Source organism: Macrobrachium nipponense, chromosome 8 (genome assembly GCF_015104395.2).
Source record: "Macrobrachium nipponense isolate FS-2020 chromosome 8, ASM1510439v2, whole genome shotgun sequence".
Taxonomy (NCBI): Eukaryota; Metazoa; Arthropoda; class Malacostraca; order Decapoda; family Palaemonidae; genus Macrobrachium; species Macrobrachium nipponense.
Genome location: NC_087203.1, coordinates 29,681,983 through 29,705,335, shown reverse-complemented (window position 1 = coordinate 29,705,335; position 23,353 = coordinate 29,681,983). Strand labels below are relative to the sequence as shown.

Genomic DNA, 23,353 nt, shown 5'->3' with positions numbered 1-23,353 from the left:
CTCAACAGCAGTGTAATGACCACAGAACCTTGGAGTTCTTAATTACAAATATAGTCCTCACTTCTCAAGTGAAGGAAATCTATCAAATGAGTTTTTGGGCACCTCGACCAGCATCCAGAATCCACTGCTTTTGTATCTCTTAGTACCTCTTACTTTGCTCCTCAACACCTGCAGCTTCTCCAGATTTTAAAAAGTGAAGCTTTTAGTACAATATTTGGCTTGGAAACCTGAGCACACTCACTTGCACTACAATTGGGAGACGATGTTAAAGATGCCCACAGAACTCCAAACACTTGAATGAGATCACTCAATACACTTAATCACTTTACAACTCAATGGTTCAGAGTCAATTAAAGATTCTCAACAATTTCATCCATCTAAAAATTTATAGTATGATGCTCATTGCAGTACCAAAAGGAAATGTGTGGGAAGTAGCTTCTCTCATATAGCTAGATGCAGACTGAGGTCACACCCTCATAATCATCTGTGTTGCACCTAATCAGAAAGCTCTTGAAAAATATTATGCACAATCTGAGCACCAATATATATAACAACACTTGCCTCTGTTGCCTAATAAGCACATGGATTTTTGAAGTTTCAACTGCAGATTGTTAGTATAGTGTAATTCCACTCATTTTTATCAGAAACTTGTAAATCACACATTTGTACTATATGTACAGGGATTACTTTATACAAAGTTGCATTTTTCATGTAACGAACCAAGCTACATTCAGTGATCATAACCTACCCATCCCATCACCTATTTCAAAGTGATTTTTCCCCCACAACATGATTGAATGCCCTCTAATTCACATGATATAGAATGTCAATCTGCAACAAAACTAAATTACAAATATTCCAAAAATAAAAGCTTTGAACACTAACCATAATCTGTGTAATAAAGGCAAAATCATTAACAACTGCTCCTTCATGCAACTTTTCAAATCTTGGGTACTATCACACACATACAGGTATTCACTCTAAAATTAACAATGCTTTCAATGTACTATAATAAAATTCCACAGTTACAGTTTATTCTATTATTTATAAAAGATAAAAATACCTGAACTCTTTCTCCTCAGTGTATACATTAAAAGGAATACTAAATGTAGCTGTATTCCTGTTAAAGTAAACACTGAAAAGGAAAACAATTCAACTGTTTGAAAGTCTTTGTTTTTATCTTTTATAAATAATACAAGTTACAATTGCAGATTTTTATGACACATCAGTTTTAATGACATAAATTTCTTAGCAATGCATTCAATCATTATAAGACTTTAAGAAAAGGTTTAGCATGAGAAAAAAAAGATTTGGCATACAGCAAGGTACCCTCATTATGATAGCTTGAGTGAGACAGGAAGATGCTAAAACCCTGCATTGTCTAAGGCTTTTAACTAATGTTGTGCATAGTTATTTACCATCCCTCTGAGCAGCACAGCATTGCTGCCTCTTGATCCCCATAAGAACGTGTTGTTCAAAAGCATTATTGTATCAATTATTATTATTAATAGGGGTTAGTTTTTCCAGACCTCTGAGTCTCAAGTAGACTCTTCTCGGGCTGGTTCTCAGGGATCAATCCTGAGAAGAAGAAGAAAAAAATTAGACTTTATTTGAGAAACTTGTCTTATTTAAAAAAATTATGATGTTATTAATTGAAAAATCCCTGCTTTCAGCAAGAATACTTTTAATTTCTGAATTCAGTAGATAAATAGATCTTTGCTGGGTCCAATTTGGGCACTCAACAAGCAAATGCTGTACTGTCATGGGTGTTTGACATCTGTTACATTTCAGAGGATCACCTCTTTTGATCTTTCCTCCTGTGAGGATGTCCTCCATGCATATACTTCAGTTTTTATATTTTTAAGTTTATTTGTGGTTGGCACTAAGGCCCATTCTCTTTTTCCAATCTTGGTGATATCAATGATTTGACAGCATTGTTACCCCAGTCTGACATTGGGGCATGTGCAATTGTTGGAGGGATAGTGCAGGCTAATTTGGCAGCCGAGTCTGCATATTCATTTCCTTTTATTCCCACGTGTGCTGGGATCCAACATATTTCCAGTGATAATCCTGATTTGGAGGAGTTGATGAATTTTATTGAATTTCCTGTGCTATTTGGTTTCCTGGTTTATACTGTCTTATTGCATATATAGCGCTACGTGAGTCACTGAAAATAGCAGAGATACTTGCTTTTGCCTCAGATATCATATCTAGAGCCATCTGTATGGCTGTGACTTCAGCAGTAAATACTAATGATATTAAAGGCAGGCTTTTTTTTTTTATTAACATATTTTTCGAATATGCAGATGCTCCTACACCAATATTATTTTTGGAGCCGTCTGTATATACCATAAATTTGTCGCCTTTTCTTCTAATGTGCTCCAAAGCATGTTGGCGGTACATTTCCGTACTTGTCATTTGCTTTTTGAGTAGGTAAGACAGGTAGGTACATATCTTTACTCGATTTAAAATCCATGGTGGTGGCAATTCCATTGGTGGGTGAAAAATTAGATCCCATATTATGTATGTTTCATTATGTATCTAGCTCTTTTTTGGGAAAGAGCTAGTACTATTAACTGCTGTTACTGGATTACAGTTTTGGAAGCAGTCAGCTGCAGGAGACGATCCCGCTTGCATTGAAAGACCTCTTCGTATTGTTTTCAAATTACGGTGATGTTTTAAGGGCAAAACACCTGCCTCTACCAAAAGTGAGTTTGTTGGGGACGATCGGAAAGCTCCTGTGCACAATCGCACGCCTTCATGGTGCACTGCATCGATAGATTTTAATGCAGATTCTGAGGCGGATGAATATATCGAACAGCAGTAATCTATTATGGATAAGATTGTTGCCTTATATATCATTAATAAAATGTCTCGCTTTGCTCCCCAATTAGTGTGTGATAACTTTTTTAATATGGCAAGGGCTTTGATGCCCTTGGCTTTAATGTATTTGATGTGCACTTTCCAATTTAAATGTTGATCAAATATTACTCCTAGATACTTGATTTTTGTACAAAATTGTATTTCAGTGCTATAAAGATGAAGTTTGATTGTTTGGTTCTTCATCCATCTTTTGTCTTTGTAGAAGACGATTGCTTTTGTTTTATCAGTTGAAAATTTAAATCCAACTGAATTTGTCCAACTACATATATTTGAAATGGCAGTACTGAGAACTCTCTGAGCATGTCTCAAATTACTACTCGTATAGTAAATGACAAAGTCATCAACATATAAACTGTTTTTTACACCACTTGGTAAACCTATAATAATGTCATTGATTGCTAAAGCAAACAATGTACAGCTCAAGACACTACCTTGAGGGATTCCTTCTTCCAGTTTATAAGTTACCGAGTAGGAATTTTCTACTCTTACTTGAAAAGTTCTGTTTGTTAAGAAGTTCTTAATAAATATTGGTAAGTGGCCTCTTAGTCCCTTGGAGTGGAGTTTTTGCATGATGTTATGTTTCCATGTTGTATCGTATGCTTTTTCTATATAAAAAAAATATAGCTACTGTTAATTTCTTTTGTTCAAAACCTTTTTTTGATATGATCTTCTAAATGTGTTAAGGGATCTAGGGTTGATCTGCCAGCTATTGAACCATATTGTGTTGGTGTTAAAATGGATTCTTTGGTTATTACATACGTTAATCATGCATTAACCATTTTTTCTAAGATTTTGCATAGGCAACTTGTTAGAGATATCGGTCTATAATTGGATGGATTACTAGCATCCTTTCCTGGTTTATTTATTGGAATAATTATGGCATGTTTCCATTTATCAGGAAAGACACGTTTTAGCCAGATACTATTATAAAATTTTAATAAATATGATTTAGCTATAGGAACTAATTTTTCTATCATTTCAAATGATATTTTATCATATCCTGGTGCAGAGGGATGACAAGAGTTGATGGCATTATCTAGTTCATCCATGTTAAAATATAGTTATTATTCCAGGTCTTCAAGAGTTTCAAAATTGAGTATTATATTTTCTCTTTGTTTTCTGATATTTTGAAAATGTATATCTAGGCTGGAGTAAGCACTGATGTTTTCAAAATGTTTTCCAATTATATTTGATATTTCATAAGTATCGTGGTATATTTTCCATTTAAATGTATTGCACTTCTTGGAGGTCTTATATGTTTTCCATTGATTTTCCTTATCTTTTGCCAGATATCCCTTGTGGATGTGTTTGAAGATATGTCCGAGACATATTCTTTCCATGATGCAATTTTTTCAGCTATTACTGTTTTTCTAAATTTGGCTGTATATTTGTTATATAGTGGTTTAATGTGGTCAATTGTTATATTTGTTATAACTATTTTGTTTAATATGTTTATATTATAGGGCATCTTGCTGAGTGATTTAAGGCGAGTTTTGAGTCTGTTAAGATTGCGACCCAATATTTGTTTTATTTTACTTAATGTAGTTAAGGTTGGATTCCACCATGGGACAGGGGATTTTGTGGAATGTGATTTGGTTTTTGGAATACTTTTATCTGCAGCATTTATTATGAAGTTTGAGAAGGATTCACATGTAGTATTGTGATCTTCATTATGTGGGAATGGTGGTATGTTTCGAGTGTATAGGAAATATTTATCCCAGTTAGCTTTTTGGATATTATATCTTGTAGGTGGCAATATTTTGACATTACTTAAGTAGTTCAGAATGATTGGGAAATGGTCACTTGTGTATGAATCGTCTAGGACATTCCATTCAAATTTCTCCGCTACATCATTTGAACATAATGAAATGTCAATTGAAGAAAAGGTTAGGTGTGTATTTGAAAAATATGTTGGAACTTCACTTTCATTGAGACAATACAGGTTGTGTTTCATTATAGTATTCTCTATGTTGATTCCGGATGTGTCAGTGGGGTTATTACTATCCCATAATGGATTATGTGCATTAAAATCTCCTACTATAAGTAGGGGTTCCTATATACTTTTGCTAATAAGTTCAGAAAAATCGCTGAAATTTGCATTGAAATTTGGTTGGTTATATAAATTACAAATAGTGATTTTACTTTTGTTGTTATTTGATATGACATAGATGGTATGTCAAAAGGTTCATATGTAATGCTATTATGAACGTATATGGCTGTGCCTAATTTTCCACCGTCAGTTGGTGAATAACAGGCAATTTTATAGTGTTGGATATTTGTAGGGTTACTTCCTATATGTTGTAGACATATGCACATTGGGTGTGGTCTCGTATAATTCACCCAGACGTAGTCGGGTTAAGAGACCATTTATATTCCATTGAATGATTTTATATTCCATTATTGGGTGGAATTGGTGTTAAATTCTGTAAATTGATTGCTGACTTTACTTTACCTCGTAGTTTATATGCATTTGAATTTATTTGTGGTTTTTTAATTGTTGCATTTGTATGTTGGTTATTAGATTCTGCAGTCGTTTGTTTTTCATAGTTGAATATTAACAAGTCTATTTTTTATTTTATAATTTCCTTTTTTGTATTTTAAGGATTCAGAACATAATTCGTTCTCATGTTGGTGTGTTGAAGGGCACCTCCTTAATTTGGTAAAATTGTGTATGCAATTTCGTACTGTGTCCTCTGTCTTGGTAGTTAGTTGGTTATATGTACTTACAAAGCATTCATTACAACCAAAAGATGAAGCATGTTTGGTAATGTTAATTATTGGTTCAGAAGTATTTGGTCTAGCTTTAGAAATTTCTGGTTTTGTAATTCTATTGTTCCTTTTCTGTAGTGATAAGGACTGTTGGTTTGAGGGGTTATTTGTTTTGTTGTTGTTAATGGAATATTTGGGTCTTGTGGATGGTTGGGGAGTGATAGTTATATTTTGGTTTGGTTTAATGGTATGATTTCCATTAGTATTATTTGATGGAAATTGTAAAGAGTGACCTTTACTGTCCAGATGTTGGCTGTTTGATTGAGATTGAGGGTAATTGTGTATTTCCACTTGTGATGAGGTTAGTTTAATATCTTTTTTAAAATGTTCACCTGGTGTAGTTGGAGTTTCTCTGGATTGATTGTAATTTTCAATATTTACTTTTTTTCCCTTAGGTGGGGTTCTTTCTAGAATTCTTTTCTTCTTGCCAGTTCGATTACCATCATTATTTAATTCTTCTTCTATTGGAAGTTCTTTTCCATGGATAACTGATTCATCTATGTTAGTGGTGGTATTGGTTGTTGTAATATCACTTTTATTTTGGGTTTCAGTATCATTGGTATGAAATTTAGTTTCTATGTTCATATTATCTTGTTTGTTATTGTGCTGCTTGATGTCTTGATTTTTAGTCACATTTGAAAAGGTGGGGGTTTTGGATGGATTATTAACGCCTCTTACTTTTAGCTCAAGTCTGGCTTCCATGCTGTGCTAAATTGGTAAAATGTACACTCCTTAGATTTTTGCGTGATGGGCTAGTCCACAATTAATACATTTTGATTGATTACAGTTCCAATTAGTGGTATGGTCATCTGATGCACAGACTGCACATATAGCCTTATTACGGCATCTTTTGTATGTGTGTCCATACCTTGAGCAATGTGTACATTGTAGTGGTTTAGGAACAAAAGGACAAACTTCTCTATTTTGTCCAAGAATTTTTATTTTAAATGGTAGTTCTTGGCCTGTAAATTTTATTTTGGCAATGTTGATATTTTTATTTTCATCTTTCCTACTTGAAATCGAGTATATTTCTAAATCATGGATATTGTTATATCTCAATTTTAAGGAGTCTAGCAGTAGTTGTTTTGAAGGAAGCTCCTGCTCGCTATTGGATAGGATGACTGTACCCCGTACATAATTCAATGTTTTCGTGGCTTGTAATTAATACTTTTATATTATTTATTTCTGTTATACTTAAAAAGGCAGTGGACGCTTTTTATTGGTTACTTGGATAAGCCATTCATTGTCCTTGATGTGTCTGCATTCCATGTCTTGTGTTGGATATATGTTAAGTAATTTGTTTTCTAGCATCGCTGCTGAGATTTTGTTGTCAGCTTTGAGGACTAGAAATCTGACCAATTATCGGTCCAAAGAGGTCATACAAAATGTACCAATGTGCGATTAAGTCGGTAATTTTTGTTTCTTTTTGGTCCTTGTTTTATGTATGTTGCTTGTCTATTATGATTTTTATATTTTTCTGTATTGTTGGGAGGATTATTTGTCTCTAATTCAGAATTATTGTTCATCATATATGATTCCATTGTTACGATATTGGAGTTTACCAATTTATTTTTGTTTGTTTCTTTTTTATTTATGCACTCTATTTGGTTTTCTGTCTCTGCTGCTTTACTTGGAACAGGGTGTTCCTTTGTATCATTTATAGTACTTTCACTACTTGTGGCAGTACCTAGGAAATTTGGGAGTGATGTGCCAATAGTCATCAACTGTGCCGTAGTTTTTCCATCATGGGGCCCAGGGGTACTCAAATCATTTATTTCAATGTTCATAAATTTTGAATTTTATACAAAAAGAAAAGAAAAACAAAAGAAATCTTGAAAAGATATTATTGGCCCTTCGCGAAGTTAAATCTTCCACCAATGGTACAAGTGAGAAAGGACTCCCAAATGTCCGCATCCCTACCCTACCCCAAAAGGGGATGGCATAACATGATTAGTATGGCCCAAGTGTAAGCAGAACCCGCTTGCTAGGACTAAGAGTATTATGTTAATACAATTATCCCCATCCTAATCACATTATGGGCAAACTGGATAGAATGCCGAGAGTTCTATTCCTAGAACCAGGCACCCCCTGGAATCCGTGGTCCAGCTCCACAGAATAGTTCCGCCTGAAAAACAGGTCCGAACATTGTCGGGTAGATGATGGATCTACCACAGTTCTCACTATTTAGCTTCGGATTTAACTCCACGTTAAGCCATGATATGTTTTCTCATTTACTATTTGCTTTCAAAAATTTTGGCAAAAATGGAAAAGTCCACATAAGTTAACTTGAAAATATATAATGTCATATGGGACTCTTGGGTTCGAACCTGGGAAGAGATTCCTGAGGTTCGAGAGCCCCCTCACCACGTCAAGGTGGTCCCATAATGTGGGGGATCTGCCTCAGAATCTGCATTAAAAACTCTCGATGCAGTGCACCATGAAGGTGTGCAATTGTGCACAGGAGCGTTCCGATTGTCCCCAACAAGCTCGCTTCTGGTAGAGGCAGGTGTGTTGCCCTTAAAACATCACGTAATTTAATGACAATACGAAGAGGTCTTTCAATACAAGCAGGATTATCTACTGCAGGTGACTGCTTTCAAAATTATAATCCAGAAACAGAAGTTCATAGTATTAGCTCTTTCCCAAAAGAGCTAAATACCAAATGAACTTACATAACATAAATCCAATTTTTCAGCCACCTATAGAACTGTCACCACCATGGATGTTAAAACGAATAAAGATATGTACCTCCCTGTCTTACCTACTTAAAAGACAAATGGCTAGTACAGAAATGTACCACCAACATGCTTTGGAGCACATTAGAAGAAAAGGAGACAAATTCATGGTATATACAGACAACTCCAAAAATAATGTTGGAGTAGGAACATCTGCATATTTGAAAAATATGTTAATCAAAAGAAGCCTACCTTTAATATCATCAATATTTATTGATATGATCTCTGAGGAAAAAGCAAGTGTCTATTATTTTCAGTGCTCACGTAGTGCTATAGATGCTATAAGACTATAAATCAGTAAACCGGATGGTATGGGAAATACAAATAGAAATTCAACTCCTCCAATCAGGATTATCAATAGAAATATGTTGAATTCAAGCACACGTAGGAATAAAAGGAAATGAAAATGCAGACTTTGCTGCCAAATTAGCCTGCACTATCCCTCCAACAATTACACATACCCCAATGTCAGACTGGATAACATCTGTCAAATCATTGATATACCAAGATTGGAAAAAGAGAATGGGCCTTGGTGCCAACCACATATAATCTTAAAAATATAAAAATTGAAGTGCATGCATGGACATCTTCACAAAAAGAAAGATCAAAAGAGGTAATCCTAACAAGGCTCCGTATAGGACACGAGATTCTCGCGCGGTCACTTGATGTCAACACCACATGCTGACCCAATAAAGTGTAATAGATGTCAAACACCTATGACAGTGCAGCATTTACTTGTTGAATGCCCAAATTGGACACAACAAAGATAATTATATCTACGGAATTCAAAAATGAAAAGTATTCTTGCTAAAAGCAAAGATTTTTCAATTAACAACATAATAAATTTTTTTTTAAATAAGACAAGTTTCTTAAATAAAGTCTATCTTTTTTTTTCTCTCTCTCTCAGGTTTAACCCCTGAGAACCAACCGGAGAAGAGTCTACTTAAGACTCAGAGGTCTAGAAAAACTAAGCCCTATTAATAATAATAATTTAGCTGACTTCTTTCCTATCTTCTTTCTGTCACTGACTCTTACAACAGCTCATAAGAAATTTACATTGCATTAAGCAACCATCACCTATTACAAGAGTGCAATCCTTTACTTTACTTTAATGCCATTAATATTTTTTGTCATAAGTAAGTCCTTATTTTAGCTTCACTCTCATATGTTATCAAGCTCTGGTGTTGAGAAACCTCAATCCTTTGCTTTGGCAAAATTCCATTACTACCCCTCCCCCCTAAGCTTTATCTAACTATAACATTTTCAAATCCAGCTCTGTCCATTACTACTCCATGGGTCACCTACCATTCTGTTACTTATCTGACAGCCTTTCCCTAAATTCTTACTATGATTCTTCAGAACTGATGCAACATCTTTTACGAGATCAACTTAATCTTCATTATTGTCACTTTTTTGTCTCCCTTTTGTTACACCTCCAACAACTGCATCTTTGATCATTATTCCTATTCATACTGTCTTGTCTCACCACAGTTTAATTAGAACATTTTTACCTTACCTCTTAAATATAAAAAATTAAAAAAAATTTTTGTCTCTTCCCATCTTCAGTGGTAATTTTTAATGAATTTGTCTCTTCCCATCTTCAGTGGTAATTTTTAATGATTTTGTCTCATTTTCATCCATCCCACTCTTCATACATTCCTCCCCTACTAGAAGGCTGTTCAGTCTAGAGGTTATTTAGTTCTGTGAATACATTTGAAAATTATGAGCTCTCTTTTTTTTACAAGTTCCATATGTCTTGTTCCAGCTGACTATTGGTAACTCATTTGGAGTTTTATAACTTACAGACTTGGATTTTTCATGAGGATGGAAAAGAGTGTATGTAGTACATTTGGTGTTATATATTATGCAGAGAAAGTGTGAAGAGAACTTACACTTACTTATGTAAAGCATGGACACTGAATGTGAGTGAAAAACTTAAATTACATGACTGTTTCCATAGCATATATGAAGAAAAGTTAAAAGTAGAGAAATGTATTGATGCATCATAGAAGTGCCTGCCCCTCACTCTCCTAATTGGATTCTTTCCTGTAGTTGCTCCAACTGAGCAGACACTTGTATTGTACTAGGTGGGAAACTTGTGACCTCTTTCTTCTTAGTTGATATCATGCCATTCCAGATGATGTGGTGGGTAAGGTGAAAGGTATATAATGATGAAATAAAAAAAATGATCTCTATATTATGTTGTTTTAGGTTTACCTGTGTTTCTCATATAAGTACTTCATTTTATGTACATTCTTTACTAAGTGTTCATGTCTCTTTCAATTTTTTTTTGCAAGAATACATGAGAAGAACAAATAAAAGTTAAAGCAACTTCCCTTCTCAATAACCTTTCTATTAGCTGGTTCAAACTCAATATTTTACACATCTCTTACAGAGTAATATTATTGAAAACCTTTCATTCTGCAGAAGCACTGTGTATCAATAAGCAGTTCATACAATATTTGCAGTTGGATGACAAAAATATATATGACACATGGTTTTCTTTCAAGGTATTTAGCAATGATTGCATACACAAAATAGTAAGCAATAAGACTTATAAATATTCATAAACATTTTACTAAAAAGAAAACCATCAAGTTTTTCAGACAAAGCTAAAGTGGACAGCATCAATAACTTGCCTTACTTCATGATTCTTAATTAATTTCTAGAACATTGTACAAAAACTGTACACTCTCCATACACAGGCCACTGATAAATACAATAGGGAAATTATACGGGTAAACATACTCAGGAAACATACCACTATATTTCCAAAGTTAATTACAGGACTGAAAAAGTATGAACTAAAAATAACAATACTCAACTTTACTGTAAATTTCAAGTTGAATTATGCCCTATTCTTAAAATAATATTCAGATGGCATAAATTAGTAAGAGGAAGTAAAAGCTAACGTTGTACAAATTATTCAATTATTCATAACACATTAATAATATCAACTTTAAACCAGTCTTAATAGCACGAAAATATTGCTGTCATTGAAAAATAGTAGTCCCATTTGTCACACATGAGTTGTCTCAATACATACTTATAAATAAAAAATATAACGACTTTTCTATTTACAAGTACCTGTAACAGATTTTAAAACAAATCAAAATACAGTTTCACATAATTACCAGTATCCTGGTAAATAACAAATAGAATATATAACACTATTAAGAAGATGAGAACACAAAACTAATAACACCATTCAAAAACTACTTTGGAAATGAAAAAAAATATAATAAGCTGACAATTTAAAAATTATTTCTATAGCACAGTCTCGCATATTGTACAATGATAGAGAGGAATTCTTAATAATCAAAGCCAACAGTTTTACAAATTCACAAGGGTTCAGGACATCGTCTTATCTCAAGTCATCTTCTCTACACAAACATATTTTGCAAAAAACTTTGAAATGCCTCTCAACATCAGTGAAGATGATTGAATTCCTTACTTGTTATTCAGGGGATACGGTACAATTCAAATAATCAAAATACCAGGCTTCAAAAACTGCCATTGCACAAATGTTTTAGTCTTTTTTAAAATAATAATGCCCACCTGAAGTTGGTCCTCAAAGTCTTTTCCAAAATAAAAAGGGTAAAAATTCCCTGAAAATCACTGCCATTACCATAATAATATTTTCTGATAGTGTTAAATATGATCCAAGTGAAATGTCCACTTATATCAACATGTAAAATGGTAAAAATACTCAATAAAGTGTTTATATTTACCGGTAATATAAAGTTACTAAAACATTATCTCTGATAAAATTAACCATTAGTATTTACAAATTCAATTAAATGAATTTCCACTGCAAAACCCCACATTCATTACGTCAGAAAATCGGTAACTTCATCAAGTTCCCTTTGTTTGGCCTGTTTGTGCGCCCACCTAGCCTCAGCTGTCTCAGGCGTTAGCTTCCACTTGTCATGGTATATCCGCAATCCACAAGTGTGACACTTCTTGCCACCCTGGAAAGGCGGAGTTCGTATATAGGTGTCTAAGCACTTATAATGATAAATGTGGCCACAGTAAACTCTCTCTACATAGTTTGCTGCAGTTTCGTCAGTTTCCACATCCTGAAAATACACAATTTGAAATCTGGATTGATATAACAGAAATGATATGGGTGACTACATACTCTAACTACAGTACTATTTCATATACAATTAAACATGCACTCCCAAATACTTGGCAACATGTGTATGATTTATAATTTCCTTTGTAAACGTGCTAGATTTTACAAAATGAATTCTTTTGGTTTCTTACAAAGGCTTTAACTATAAAATGCAAGGTGACAAACATTCCGTCCCCTTCTAGCCAACATTTCTGAATCTGGGTGGGAAAAAGTGACTTACTGAGATCCTGAAAGGTCGTATTGAAAACTTGTTACTTTGTTATATTCGTTACATAATTGTCCTGTAATTCTGTATCTTTTATTTATTCTTTCATATAATAAAATTCATTTATAGGAAATGTACAAGGTGGCAATGAAATTGCCCTTCTTGAGGAAAAGAAGAATGAACATCTCCACTGTGAGTAGGATTTATTAGATCAAGTAGACATAGGTTAATGATCAACCTACATGTAGATATCTGCTCATTAATTTGTGAACTACAGATAATGGTATATACTCCAGAAACTATCAAGGGCACCTTGATGGCTTGCTTCTCCAGCAAACTGATCACTTCATCCACAGCAAGAGGATGGATAGACATTGTATGAAGATTAGCAAAGAAGAATTGGCACAAGATCCACACTATAATGACAGCCGTGCTTTAATGGTTTGTTTGGCATCAGTGCCTGAGGTGATCAAGGACATGCCGAACTTCTATGTGATCAAGGACATGTGCTGAACTTCTAACAAGTACCAAATCTGAGACTGGTTGTAAACCACCTGAGTAGATAGGTTATTCTTGTTAACAACACTTTGTTGGGTGCTAGAGTCCACAAAAAAGAGCCCATGATTAGACATCTTCCCATCAATTTAGTACAGTAGTGCCTCAGGTGGTTACGAATTAATCCGTTCTGAAGCATCCTTCGTAACTTGATTTTTTCGTACCTAGAACTACGTTTTACATGTAAATTGCCTAATTCGTTCCAAGCCCTACAAAAACACCACAGTAAATTTTATAATAAAGCTAAATTGACCAATAAACAATGAAAATACAACAATTTGGACCATTCAATACCTAACGTAACTGTGACTGACCTGTAAATAAAGTGTATCATGTACAGAGTACAAGAAATACTGTACGTACATGTATAGTAAAATGTGGAACCTTACCTTTCGAGTGAGGCGATCTCCGAAAGTGGTGACAGAGGAGGAGGACAAATGGCACAAAACATGAACACTTAACTTTACGAAACACATTAAAAAATGGCAGAAAACATTAACATTATACTTTACGAAACACATTAACAAATGGCAGAAAACATTAACACTTAACTTTACAAAAAACTCTAAATTAAATTAATTTTTTTGCCTTTTTTGCTGAATTTTTACATTTTTTTTTGTTTTACTTTTTTACTTTACTTTTTTTTTTAAAAACAAATTTCAATTTCTTCACCACTTCAATTTTCTGTTTTTTTCGTATCACTTGGACCTTCCTGTTTGCTTACTACTAAAGGCCTCTTTTAAAAAATAACTATCCAAGGAAGACTGCTTCTGCCTGCTTTTCACAATGTTCCTGAAACGACTCAGGCAAATGTCACTGAACTGCGCAAGCCTACGACCTGTGAGAGCCTTTTCGGGGTGTCTCTTTTCTACAAATGTTTACACTTTATGAAAAGCAGCTAGAACACCCTTAATTTCTGCCATTGTCATAGGGTCCTCCTCCTCACCGCTGCTAGAGAACTCTTCTTGAACAACGTTATGTTGCATGGCCTCCAACTTCAGATCATCTGTCGTAAGCTCCTCTTGGTGCTCCTTGAGAAGGTCATTGATGTCGTCCTCGTCGACGACCAGCCCCATGGACTTGCCGAGTGCAACGATCTTGTCAAGATCTGGTTGTGAAACAGTTTCAGGATTGTCAACTGTTTTTGAATCTGCATCAGCTTCGCCCACGTTGAATCGCTCGAAGTCTCGTGCAGATACGGCATCAGGCCAGAGTTTCTTCCAAGAAGAATTCAAGGTACGCCTCGAAACCTCCTGCCAAGCTTGATCGATGAGTCGGATGCATATGATGATATCGAAATGCTCCTTCCAAAATTCATGCAAGGTGAGGTCTGTGATATCGGTGATGTCGAAACATCTCTTGAAAAGATGTTTTGTATACAGCTTCTTGAAGTTCGATATCACTTGCTGGTCCATGGGCTAGAGGAGAGGGGTGGTGTTAGGTGGAAGATAAAGAACATTGATGAAAGAAATGATGAAAGAAACTCTGCTAGGATATCTTCCTGGAGGCCAGGAGGGTGAGCAGGGCATTGTCCAACAACAGCAGACATTTCAGAGGGAGGCACTTCTCTTCCAAGAATTTCTTCACTGTCAGGCCGAACACAGATTTACCCACTCGGTGAACAAAAGTCTCATTACCCAGGCTTTTGCATTAGCCCTCCACATCACTGGAAGTTTTTCCTTAGCATTTTGTGGGCCTTGAAGGCTCGAGGAGTCTTGGAATGATACACAAGTAGGGGCTTCACCTTACAACCCCCACTGGCGTTAGAACAAAGTGTAAGAATAAGCCTGTCTTTCATAGGTTCTTATGCCCGGTAGCTTCTTCTCTTCCTCCATGATGTACGTCCGACGAGGCATTTTTTTCCCAAAAAAGGCCAGTCTCATCACAGTTGAAGACTTGCTGAGAACTGTAGCCTTCCTTGATTGTCATCTTGTTGAACGTCTTAACAAAGGCTTCGCCCGCTTTTGTATCCGAGCTGGCAGCCTCCCTGCGAACCACCTAATGGATGCCAGTCCGTTTACAAAATTTATCAAACCAACCCTGAGAAGCCTTGAAGTCTGGGGTTGCCTTTGATGTCCCTTCTCCTGCGTCATCTTCGGCCTGGGCACTCAGATCACCGAAAATAGCGCTGGCCTTCTGGCAGATTACCGTCTCGGTTATCGTATCCCCAGCGATTTCTTTGTCCTTAATCCATACAAGAAGCAGCCTCTCCATCTCATCATGCAAATGGCTCCTCCTGTTGGAAAAAATAGTCACGCCCTTGGAAGGTGTAGCTGCTTTGATGGCTTCCTTCTGCTTAAGGATGGTGCCTATCGTCGACGGATTTTGGCCGTATTCCTTAGCGATCACACTCAACCACATGCCAGCTTCATACTTTTTTAATTACCTCCATCTTCGTCTCCATAAAAAATCATCCCTCTTCTTTCCGTGAACTTCAGCAACATTCTTGGGACCCATGGCTAATAACGTAAGTAATTAAGTTCACACACGACACGCTAAAGTAATTACAATATTCAAAGAAAGCGAAATCAGTAACACGAATTTACACTAACAAACAACAAAATCTATGTGAACGAACGAATTCCAGGTGTGTAAGATAACGCTGATGCGACGAAATGGTCGAGGGACGCCTTTACGTAGGTGCATGATGCTAGTCACCGCCGTAAGATCCTGCTCTCCTATTGGTCAGCATCTGACCAATAGGAGAGCAGGATCTTACGGCGGTGACTAGCATCAGGAACCAATGGGAGAGCGGGAGGATGGTGGCGAGTCTACTGAGTTGGAGGCGCGCTAGTTTTAAAATTGTTCTTGGTGGCCCGGGTGAATTTCGATTTACAGTACATACACCCTTTCGCTTTCGCAACCTGAATTATTTTCGTACACAGAAGCAAAAAAAAATCTTTGTCTTTGCTTTCATAACCTGGATTTTTCGTACGTAGGGACTTTAGTATGTAGAGGTTCCACTGTACTTAAATTAACCCTCTTACGCCGAAGCCCTAAAAATCAAAACCTCTCCTGTATGACGGCGCTGGTTTGGAGTGAGCGCGGAAGCGGAAAAATAATTTTTTCAAAAAATCACAGCGCGCTTAGTTTTGAAGATTAAGAGTTCATTTTTGGCTCATTTTTTTGTCATTGCTTGAAGTTTAGTATGCAATCATCAGAAATGAAAAATAATATCATTATCATATGTAAATAATGCGATATATGGTAGCAAAAAAAAAAAAAAATTCATAGATAATTGTATTCAAATCACGCTGTGCAAAAAAACGGTCAAAGCTAACGAGTTAATTTTTTTTTTTTTGTATTTTACACTAAATTGCAATCCTTTTGATATATAATACATAGTAAAACAATAAAAGCAACACCGGAAAAATATTATCACAAAATAATGTACGAATTCGTAACGCGCGGACGTAAAAAATATTATTTTCAAAAATTCACTGTAATTCTAAAAATATTGTTCTAGAGACTTCCAATTTGTTTCAAAATTAAGAAAAATGATTGAATATTACGATACTGTAAGAGTTTAGATTAGAATTGCAGATTTCGACCATTTCGGACGAGTTAAATTTGACCGAATGTCGAAATTTTTATATATATATTTTTTTATATGCACATATTTCGGAGATGGAAAAAGCTACAACCTTCAATTATTTTTTATTGTATTCTTCATGAATTTGCGCACATTTTGATATATGAAACTCTATAAAAAGGCTAATATGAAAAGGAGCAAATATTAGGATAATGCGATGTACGTATTTCGGAGACTTGCGGCCGCGAATCGGCGCGCGGAGTGAAGGTAAATATATTTTTCAAAAATTCACCATAAATCACAATATTGTTTTAGAGACTTCAAATTTGTTTCAAAATGAAGAAAAATGACGGAATATTACTAGGCCGTAAGAGTTTTAGCTTACAATTGCGTTTTTCAACTATTTCGGTAGAGTCAAATTTGACCGAACGTGTTTTTTTTCTATTTATCGTGAATTATATGCAAATATTTCAAAAAAAGAGAAAAGCTACAACCTTCAATCATTTTTAGTTGTATTCTACATGAAATTGCGCACATTTTCATATATAAAACTTTATGTAACAGCTAATTTTAAATGGTGCAAACATTTCGACAATCGCAACAAAAAAATTCTGATTTTTTTCGGAAGAGTTACCGCTGTGAACGTAAGGAAAATGTATTTTTTTTTTTCATAAATTCACCATAAATCGAAATATTGTGCTAGAGACTTCCAAGTCGTTGCAAAATGAAGGTAAATGATTGAATATTACTAGAATATAAGAGTTTTAGCTTACAATTGCGTTTTTCGACCATTCGGTAGGGTCAAAGTTGACCGAAAGTTGAAATTTTTGCACTTAACGTTATTTATATGAAAATATTTCGAAACTGATAAAAGCTACAACCATGGGTTGATTTTTGTTGTATTGTGCATGAAATTGCGCACATTTCCATATATAAAACTTTATGTAATGGCAAATTTAAAAGGGTGCAAACATTAGGACAATCGCACGAAAAAATTTATCGGAAGAGTTATCGCACGAACGTGAGGAAAACGTTTTTTCATAAATTAACCATAAATCGAAATATTGTGCTAGAGACGTGCAATTTGTTTCAAAATGAAGGCAAATGATTGAATATTATTATAATATAAGAATTTTAGCTTACAATTGCGTTTCTCGACCATTTCTGTAGAGTCAAAGTTGACCGAAGGTTGAAATTTTTGCACTTATCGTTATTTATATGAAAATATTTCAAAACTGATAAAAGCTACAATCATGAGTATTTTTTTTTTTTGTATTTTACATGAAATTGCGCACATTTTCATATATAATACTTCATGTAAAGGATAATTTAAAATGGTGCAAAAATTATGTCAAAGTGATGAAATAATTTAAGAGATGTGTCACTGATACTTTTTAGTGCGATAAGAAAGAAATTCCCGCTTGCGCGCCTGCGTAGCGATTGTAAACAAAACAACGCCTTGATCCGTGAACTCCCAGCATCCCCCAAGGCGCGTGATACAAAAGTTTTCGGCTGGTAGGCCTATAAGTATTTTTCCGCGAATTTTAAAAAAAACTTTTTTTGAGCCGACGTATGATACGTCCAATCGGCATACGGGAGACATTTTGACACGACGTTTAATACCTCCAATCGGCGTAAGAGGGTTAACATATGATGGTCCTTGCTTGGTAGTTAGTGTTTAGGGAAATAATGTCACATACTGAGTAGACTCAAGGATGGAGCTAGCCAAAGAACATCATATAAAAGCAAATGCACTACTAAGGCTTTATTTTTATATAAATGTGGGGCATTTTCTTTGGTATCCAAAGGACTGATACTGTAAATGAGTTCCATGCAACTACTCAGTCCATAATCCTTACTCTCAACTCTGGTGAAGACCTGTGGGGTTATGGAGAGACCGAAACACAGAGCCCAAATTGGAAGACCCTGCCCTGGAACACAAACCTTTGCTACTTTCTGGATTCTTGATGATTTGGAATGTGAAAATAAGTGTCCACCATATTGATTGTTACCATCCAATCCCCTTGTTGGATGGAGGATAGAACTGACTGATTCGTCTCCACCCTGAATCTCGTTTTCACCAAGAAATTCAGGGTGCTTACGTCCAGGACAGGTCTCCAACCTTCGGATGGCTTGAGCACGATAAAGTCAGTTGTAAAATCCCTCCAAATTTACATCTTCCACAACTTTTATGGACCCTTTCCTGAGTACAGAAGTCACTAACACTTTCTCTGAGAGAGCCAAAAACCTCTGAGAGCCTACCAAGTAGGGAGTCAAGCTGATGGGCACTGACACTAAAGGAGGTTTTGCATTGAATGGGATGGAATACTGCTCTCGAAGTACTTCTAAAACCCATGGCTCTGCATTCCTTGCTTCCCATTTCCAGAAATGCAAAGACACTGGAATACAGAAGACCGAATCTTAACTTGAGAGAGGCTGGTCTGGTGGAGGATTTCTGAAGGGGGCCAAAGTGATCCTAGATTGGTATGTGGCCGAGACTTGATACCTGGATCTGCCACCATGAAAGGGGTGCTGCTGTAAAGGAGATACCACACCTTCTTCTGCAACTCAGAAGCAAAGACTTCTGAGAGGGAGTGACCCCAATGGTGTTAAAGAGACCATAGCTCCATTTTCTTGAAGATCCCTAATGAAAACAAGAGCAGCTCGTTCTTGAGAGCTGTCGCAAACCGCTGCTTTGTCTGAGCAAGACAAACACTCCTAAACAGTCTGCAGCAAAGTTGTCCTGGAGAGAGGCACAGTCCTCGATCTTTTTTGTCAAGGCTCCCACCACCCAATGGAGAAAGCTTAGAACCTCAATGACTTTAAACAAGTCCTTTATCAAATGGTCCAATTCCGAGGATGAAAGAGGATTTCAGCAGAAGCAAAAGCTGATCTTGTTTTGAGTCAATTGAGCTGGAAAAGTCTCCTTGAGGGGAGGCAGAAACTCCCAATGAAGGCACCTCCCTGGTAGCATATGAAAGATACCTGCTCTTCGTCGGATGAGAAGGAGGGGTGCAACAATAGGTGGCCTACCTGAGATCCCTCTTTTTGGCCAACCAACCTTCAATACCTGAAAGAGCCTTCTGCGAAGAACAGGAGAGAACCATCTTAGGCAGTCTAGAAGTGCCTGAGGGTTGCCTCATCATAAAAGCAGAGCCTGGTGATGACAGAGCCAAATGAGAGAACACCGGATAGCAGAATAAGAAATACTTCAATAAAGAAGCATAGGCCAACATTGGCTGATCCTACTCTATATCTTCTTCTGGGGATGAAATCAAAGGAGCTAAGTCCAGTTGCTCCTGAACTGCAGACAGCTAAGTCCAGTTGCTCCTGAACTGCAGACAAGGACTTCTTCAACAGGTCTGAAATATTGTCCAGGCAATGCTGTATCAGGTCCAAGGCAGAGTACTACACCGCAGGAACATTCAAACACGACAAATCCGACTGCACAGGGTGCTCATGGCGAGCCGCACATGGCACCCTGTGCGGCTTGCCATGAGGTGCCAAAGGAGCAGTACGATGAGTCATTGTAGGAGGGTGAGAAGAGGGGTGAATTAATAAAAAATGAAGAACCTTCTGACACTGGAGAACACTCTGATAAAGGCCAATCTAACACTGATTGCTTCTTAGAAGAAGAGTGCTTAGCATTAAGTGCAAGATCAGAAATAGAATGCTTTGACGTCAACACAAGCTCAGAGCGCTTAACTTGCACTGTGCGCTGGATCTACCTTACATACAGAGCTGACCGGACACTCGACTAACACTGAACACTTGTCTCCTATCACCAAGTGCTCATCTTCCACCAAATGCCTAGCACACACTGAGTACTCAACTGTAGGCTCTCTTACTCTCTAGGCACTTGTCCACTACTGGGGGCTCAGAACTCTTAATAAACGAGCATTTGAGTACAAAATATTCAGAAGACGGAACACTTTTCTGCTCCCAGAAACTACATGAAGGTTGTCAACTGCAGTCCAGATTGCTGCCAGGCTGACAAGCAAGCGGGAGAGCGGCAGGTCTTTTCAACATCTTGGAAAATTAAGAAAAACGTCAACTTCGTCATCTGCTCGAGTCTGAATCTGAGCCACTGGACGATAAGGCATGCACTTCCAATTGGACACCTTTCCAGTGGCTGTCCACCAAGTCCAGGGAATACACAGGCTCAGTTGAGGGAGCAAACTATCCACGGGAAAATCCCACTGACCTCCCTTGGACCTTCAGTTTGCCTCCTCCCAAGGTTAGGGAGTCTGGCAGGGACCTTAGTTCAGGAGCATCAGTGGGACAAAATTGTCACCTCCTCCACTGACATAGCACTTGCACCAATATTACGAGACTTAACTGATCCATTATGATCTTAACAGATGCACCAAGCTGGGTTACATCATCTGCTAGAAGCCAAACTTCTGTCTACTCTGGCTTCGAGACTGGCAATGGCATTGGGCTCAGAAGTTAAGAAGCCAAGTAAGAGTTGATGGAAAAGTAGGAGGACTTTGGATAAGGGAAAAGGCAGTCACAGGATTGAAGGGACAGGTACATCAGGAGAATGAGACAACCTATCCTCTGCCTTGGTGGCCACCTTCCTCTCTGTCTCTTTTCAGTTTTGCTAATAAGAAAACAAAGTTTTCCACCTCCCCTGGTCCCAGTCCCTATATTCTTCACAATTAATGTCGGAACAAGTCTGTCCGCTGCAAGAGCTACACACTGTATTCGTGTCGTTACATAGCTAGAAGTCAGAAGGGTCTTGCAGCCTTTGTTGCAATACCAAACACTATGTGAAACTAGTCTGACATATCAAGTCACAATTGAGAAGTAAAAAATACTAGCTAAGCTAAGAAAAATTAAATTTTTATGATAAAATAAAATTTTACATATACTTATCAAGTAATTACATAGCTAACAGTTTCTAGCACTGGCAGCTAAAATTCGGATTCGCTGTAGCAATTCTTCTTTGTTTTGGCTATAAGTAACTATTCCCGCCCACTTTCGGGAAGAAGAGGAACAACTGAGGTGGGTGCTTCAATTTGTTTATGACTAATAATTATCATTCCTGTGAGGGAGGAGGGTGGGCTCCCAGAATTTCTGTCGCAAAAAGATCAATAATAGATTTTTCCCACAACCTCCAAACTCCAAAGGGACCCACAGACCTACTGATCTAGAGTTCACTCCATGGGGATTACTTGATTTCAGCTGCTCAACTGATCTGCAAGTATGTTGAATTTCCTTTACTGTTGTCCGATTCTCCGTGGACCACAGGAGATCCCTTGGTGTTTCGCACAGTGAAAATGAGCGCATTCCTCCCCCTTAGTTTGTTTTGTTGATGTACACTAGTGCCCTTTTGTGCTGTCTGGGTGCACTGCTATTGTTCTGTTGTGCACCTCTGATGCAAACCTCTTGAGACCCAAGTGAATAGCTTTTAACTCTTTCACATTTATGTGCATTTCCTTTTCCTCCTGACACCATACTCCCGACACTTTCTTGGTCTCTAGTAGAGCTCCCGAACCTATGTCCGATGCATTGGCACAGAAGTTTAGGTCGGGGTTCTGTGGGTGAAGAGACTTTCCCTCCTGAAGTCTTCCTTCTGATTTCCACCACAGCAGATGACTTTTATCTCTTGGATTACTGGAAACACAAACAAATCAGGCTGACTTTTTTGGTCCCAGCTGGCCCTAAGATAAAACTGAAATACTCTCATGTGGAGTCTCCCTAATGACACGAACTGCTCTATTGAGGCCAAAGTCCCAATCAGGCTCATCCACTTATTGGCCGAGCAATGTTGAAGGCAAGACTCTGCTCTTTTGGGGAACAAAAAAACTAAAAAAGAAGCGAGTTCAGAGTCATCCCCAAATAAACTATCTCTTGAAATGAAACCAGCTTAGACTTGTGGAAGTTTATTAACAAACCTAACTCCTGAGTCAACATTTGTGTCCTTTTTAAATCCTTCGTGCACTGCTCCTTTGACTGAGCGAAGGAGAACAGTCATCCATATACAGAGCTATCTTTATTCCTCCTAGATGCAGCCATCCTGCTAGAGGAGCTAGAATCCTTGTGAACACCTGTGGGGCCATCGGCAGGCCAAAACAAATCTACTTGATCTTGGAATACAAATCTGAGATATTTCCTTGATTTTGGAAGCACTTGGATTGTGGAAGTATGCATCCCTCATGTCTATAGACCAGGGGTCCCCAACCTTTTTGCGTAAAAGGGCCACATTATCATTCGAAATACAGATGAGGGCCGCATATTAGAATTATCCTACTATCGGAGAAAGTTCACATTTGTTTGTATATTATTCATCTTTTGAGTTTAGTTTAAGTTAAGAGTCTTACACTCTTATGCCAGCTATTGCTAGGTAGGTATTATTCCTATAAATTAAAAAATATTAATAGTAGCTCGTGTTTTATTTTAGGATTTGTGCAAGAAAATAATGAGTTATTGAAAATTCAATATCTCTTATCTTTAATGGGAAACTTGATGCTGCATCTTATTTGCAAGCTTAGCAATATCTATTTCTACATTTGTAACAGAAAGTCTCAAAA

The 23,353-nt window shown here is 36.9% G+C and overlaps 1 protein-coding gene across 3 annotated transcripts in view; it reads right to left on the bottom strand.

Moving 5' to 3' along the window:
* Positions 1-10,584: 10,584 nt before the first annotated feature.
* LOC135222631 (uncharacterized) overlaps positions 10,585-23,353 on the bottom strand; it is an 88,278-nt gene continuing 75,509 nt past the window's right edge. For 2 of the 3 annotated variants that reach the window (XM_064260755.1, XM_064260756.1), the window contains exon 6: positions 10,585-12,466. In XM_064260755.1, the coding sequence (XP_064116825.1) occupies positions 12,218-12,466 (249 nt within the window). In that variant the 3' untranslated portion in view covers positions 10,585-12,217. The remainder of the gene's footprint in view (positions 12,467-23,353) is intronic. The other variant, XM_064260757.1, reaches the window with a different exon arrangement.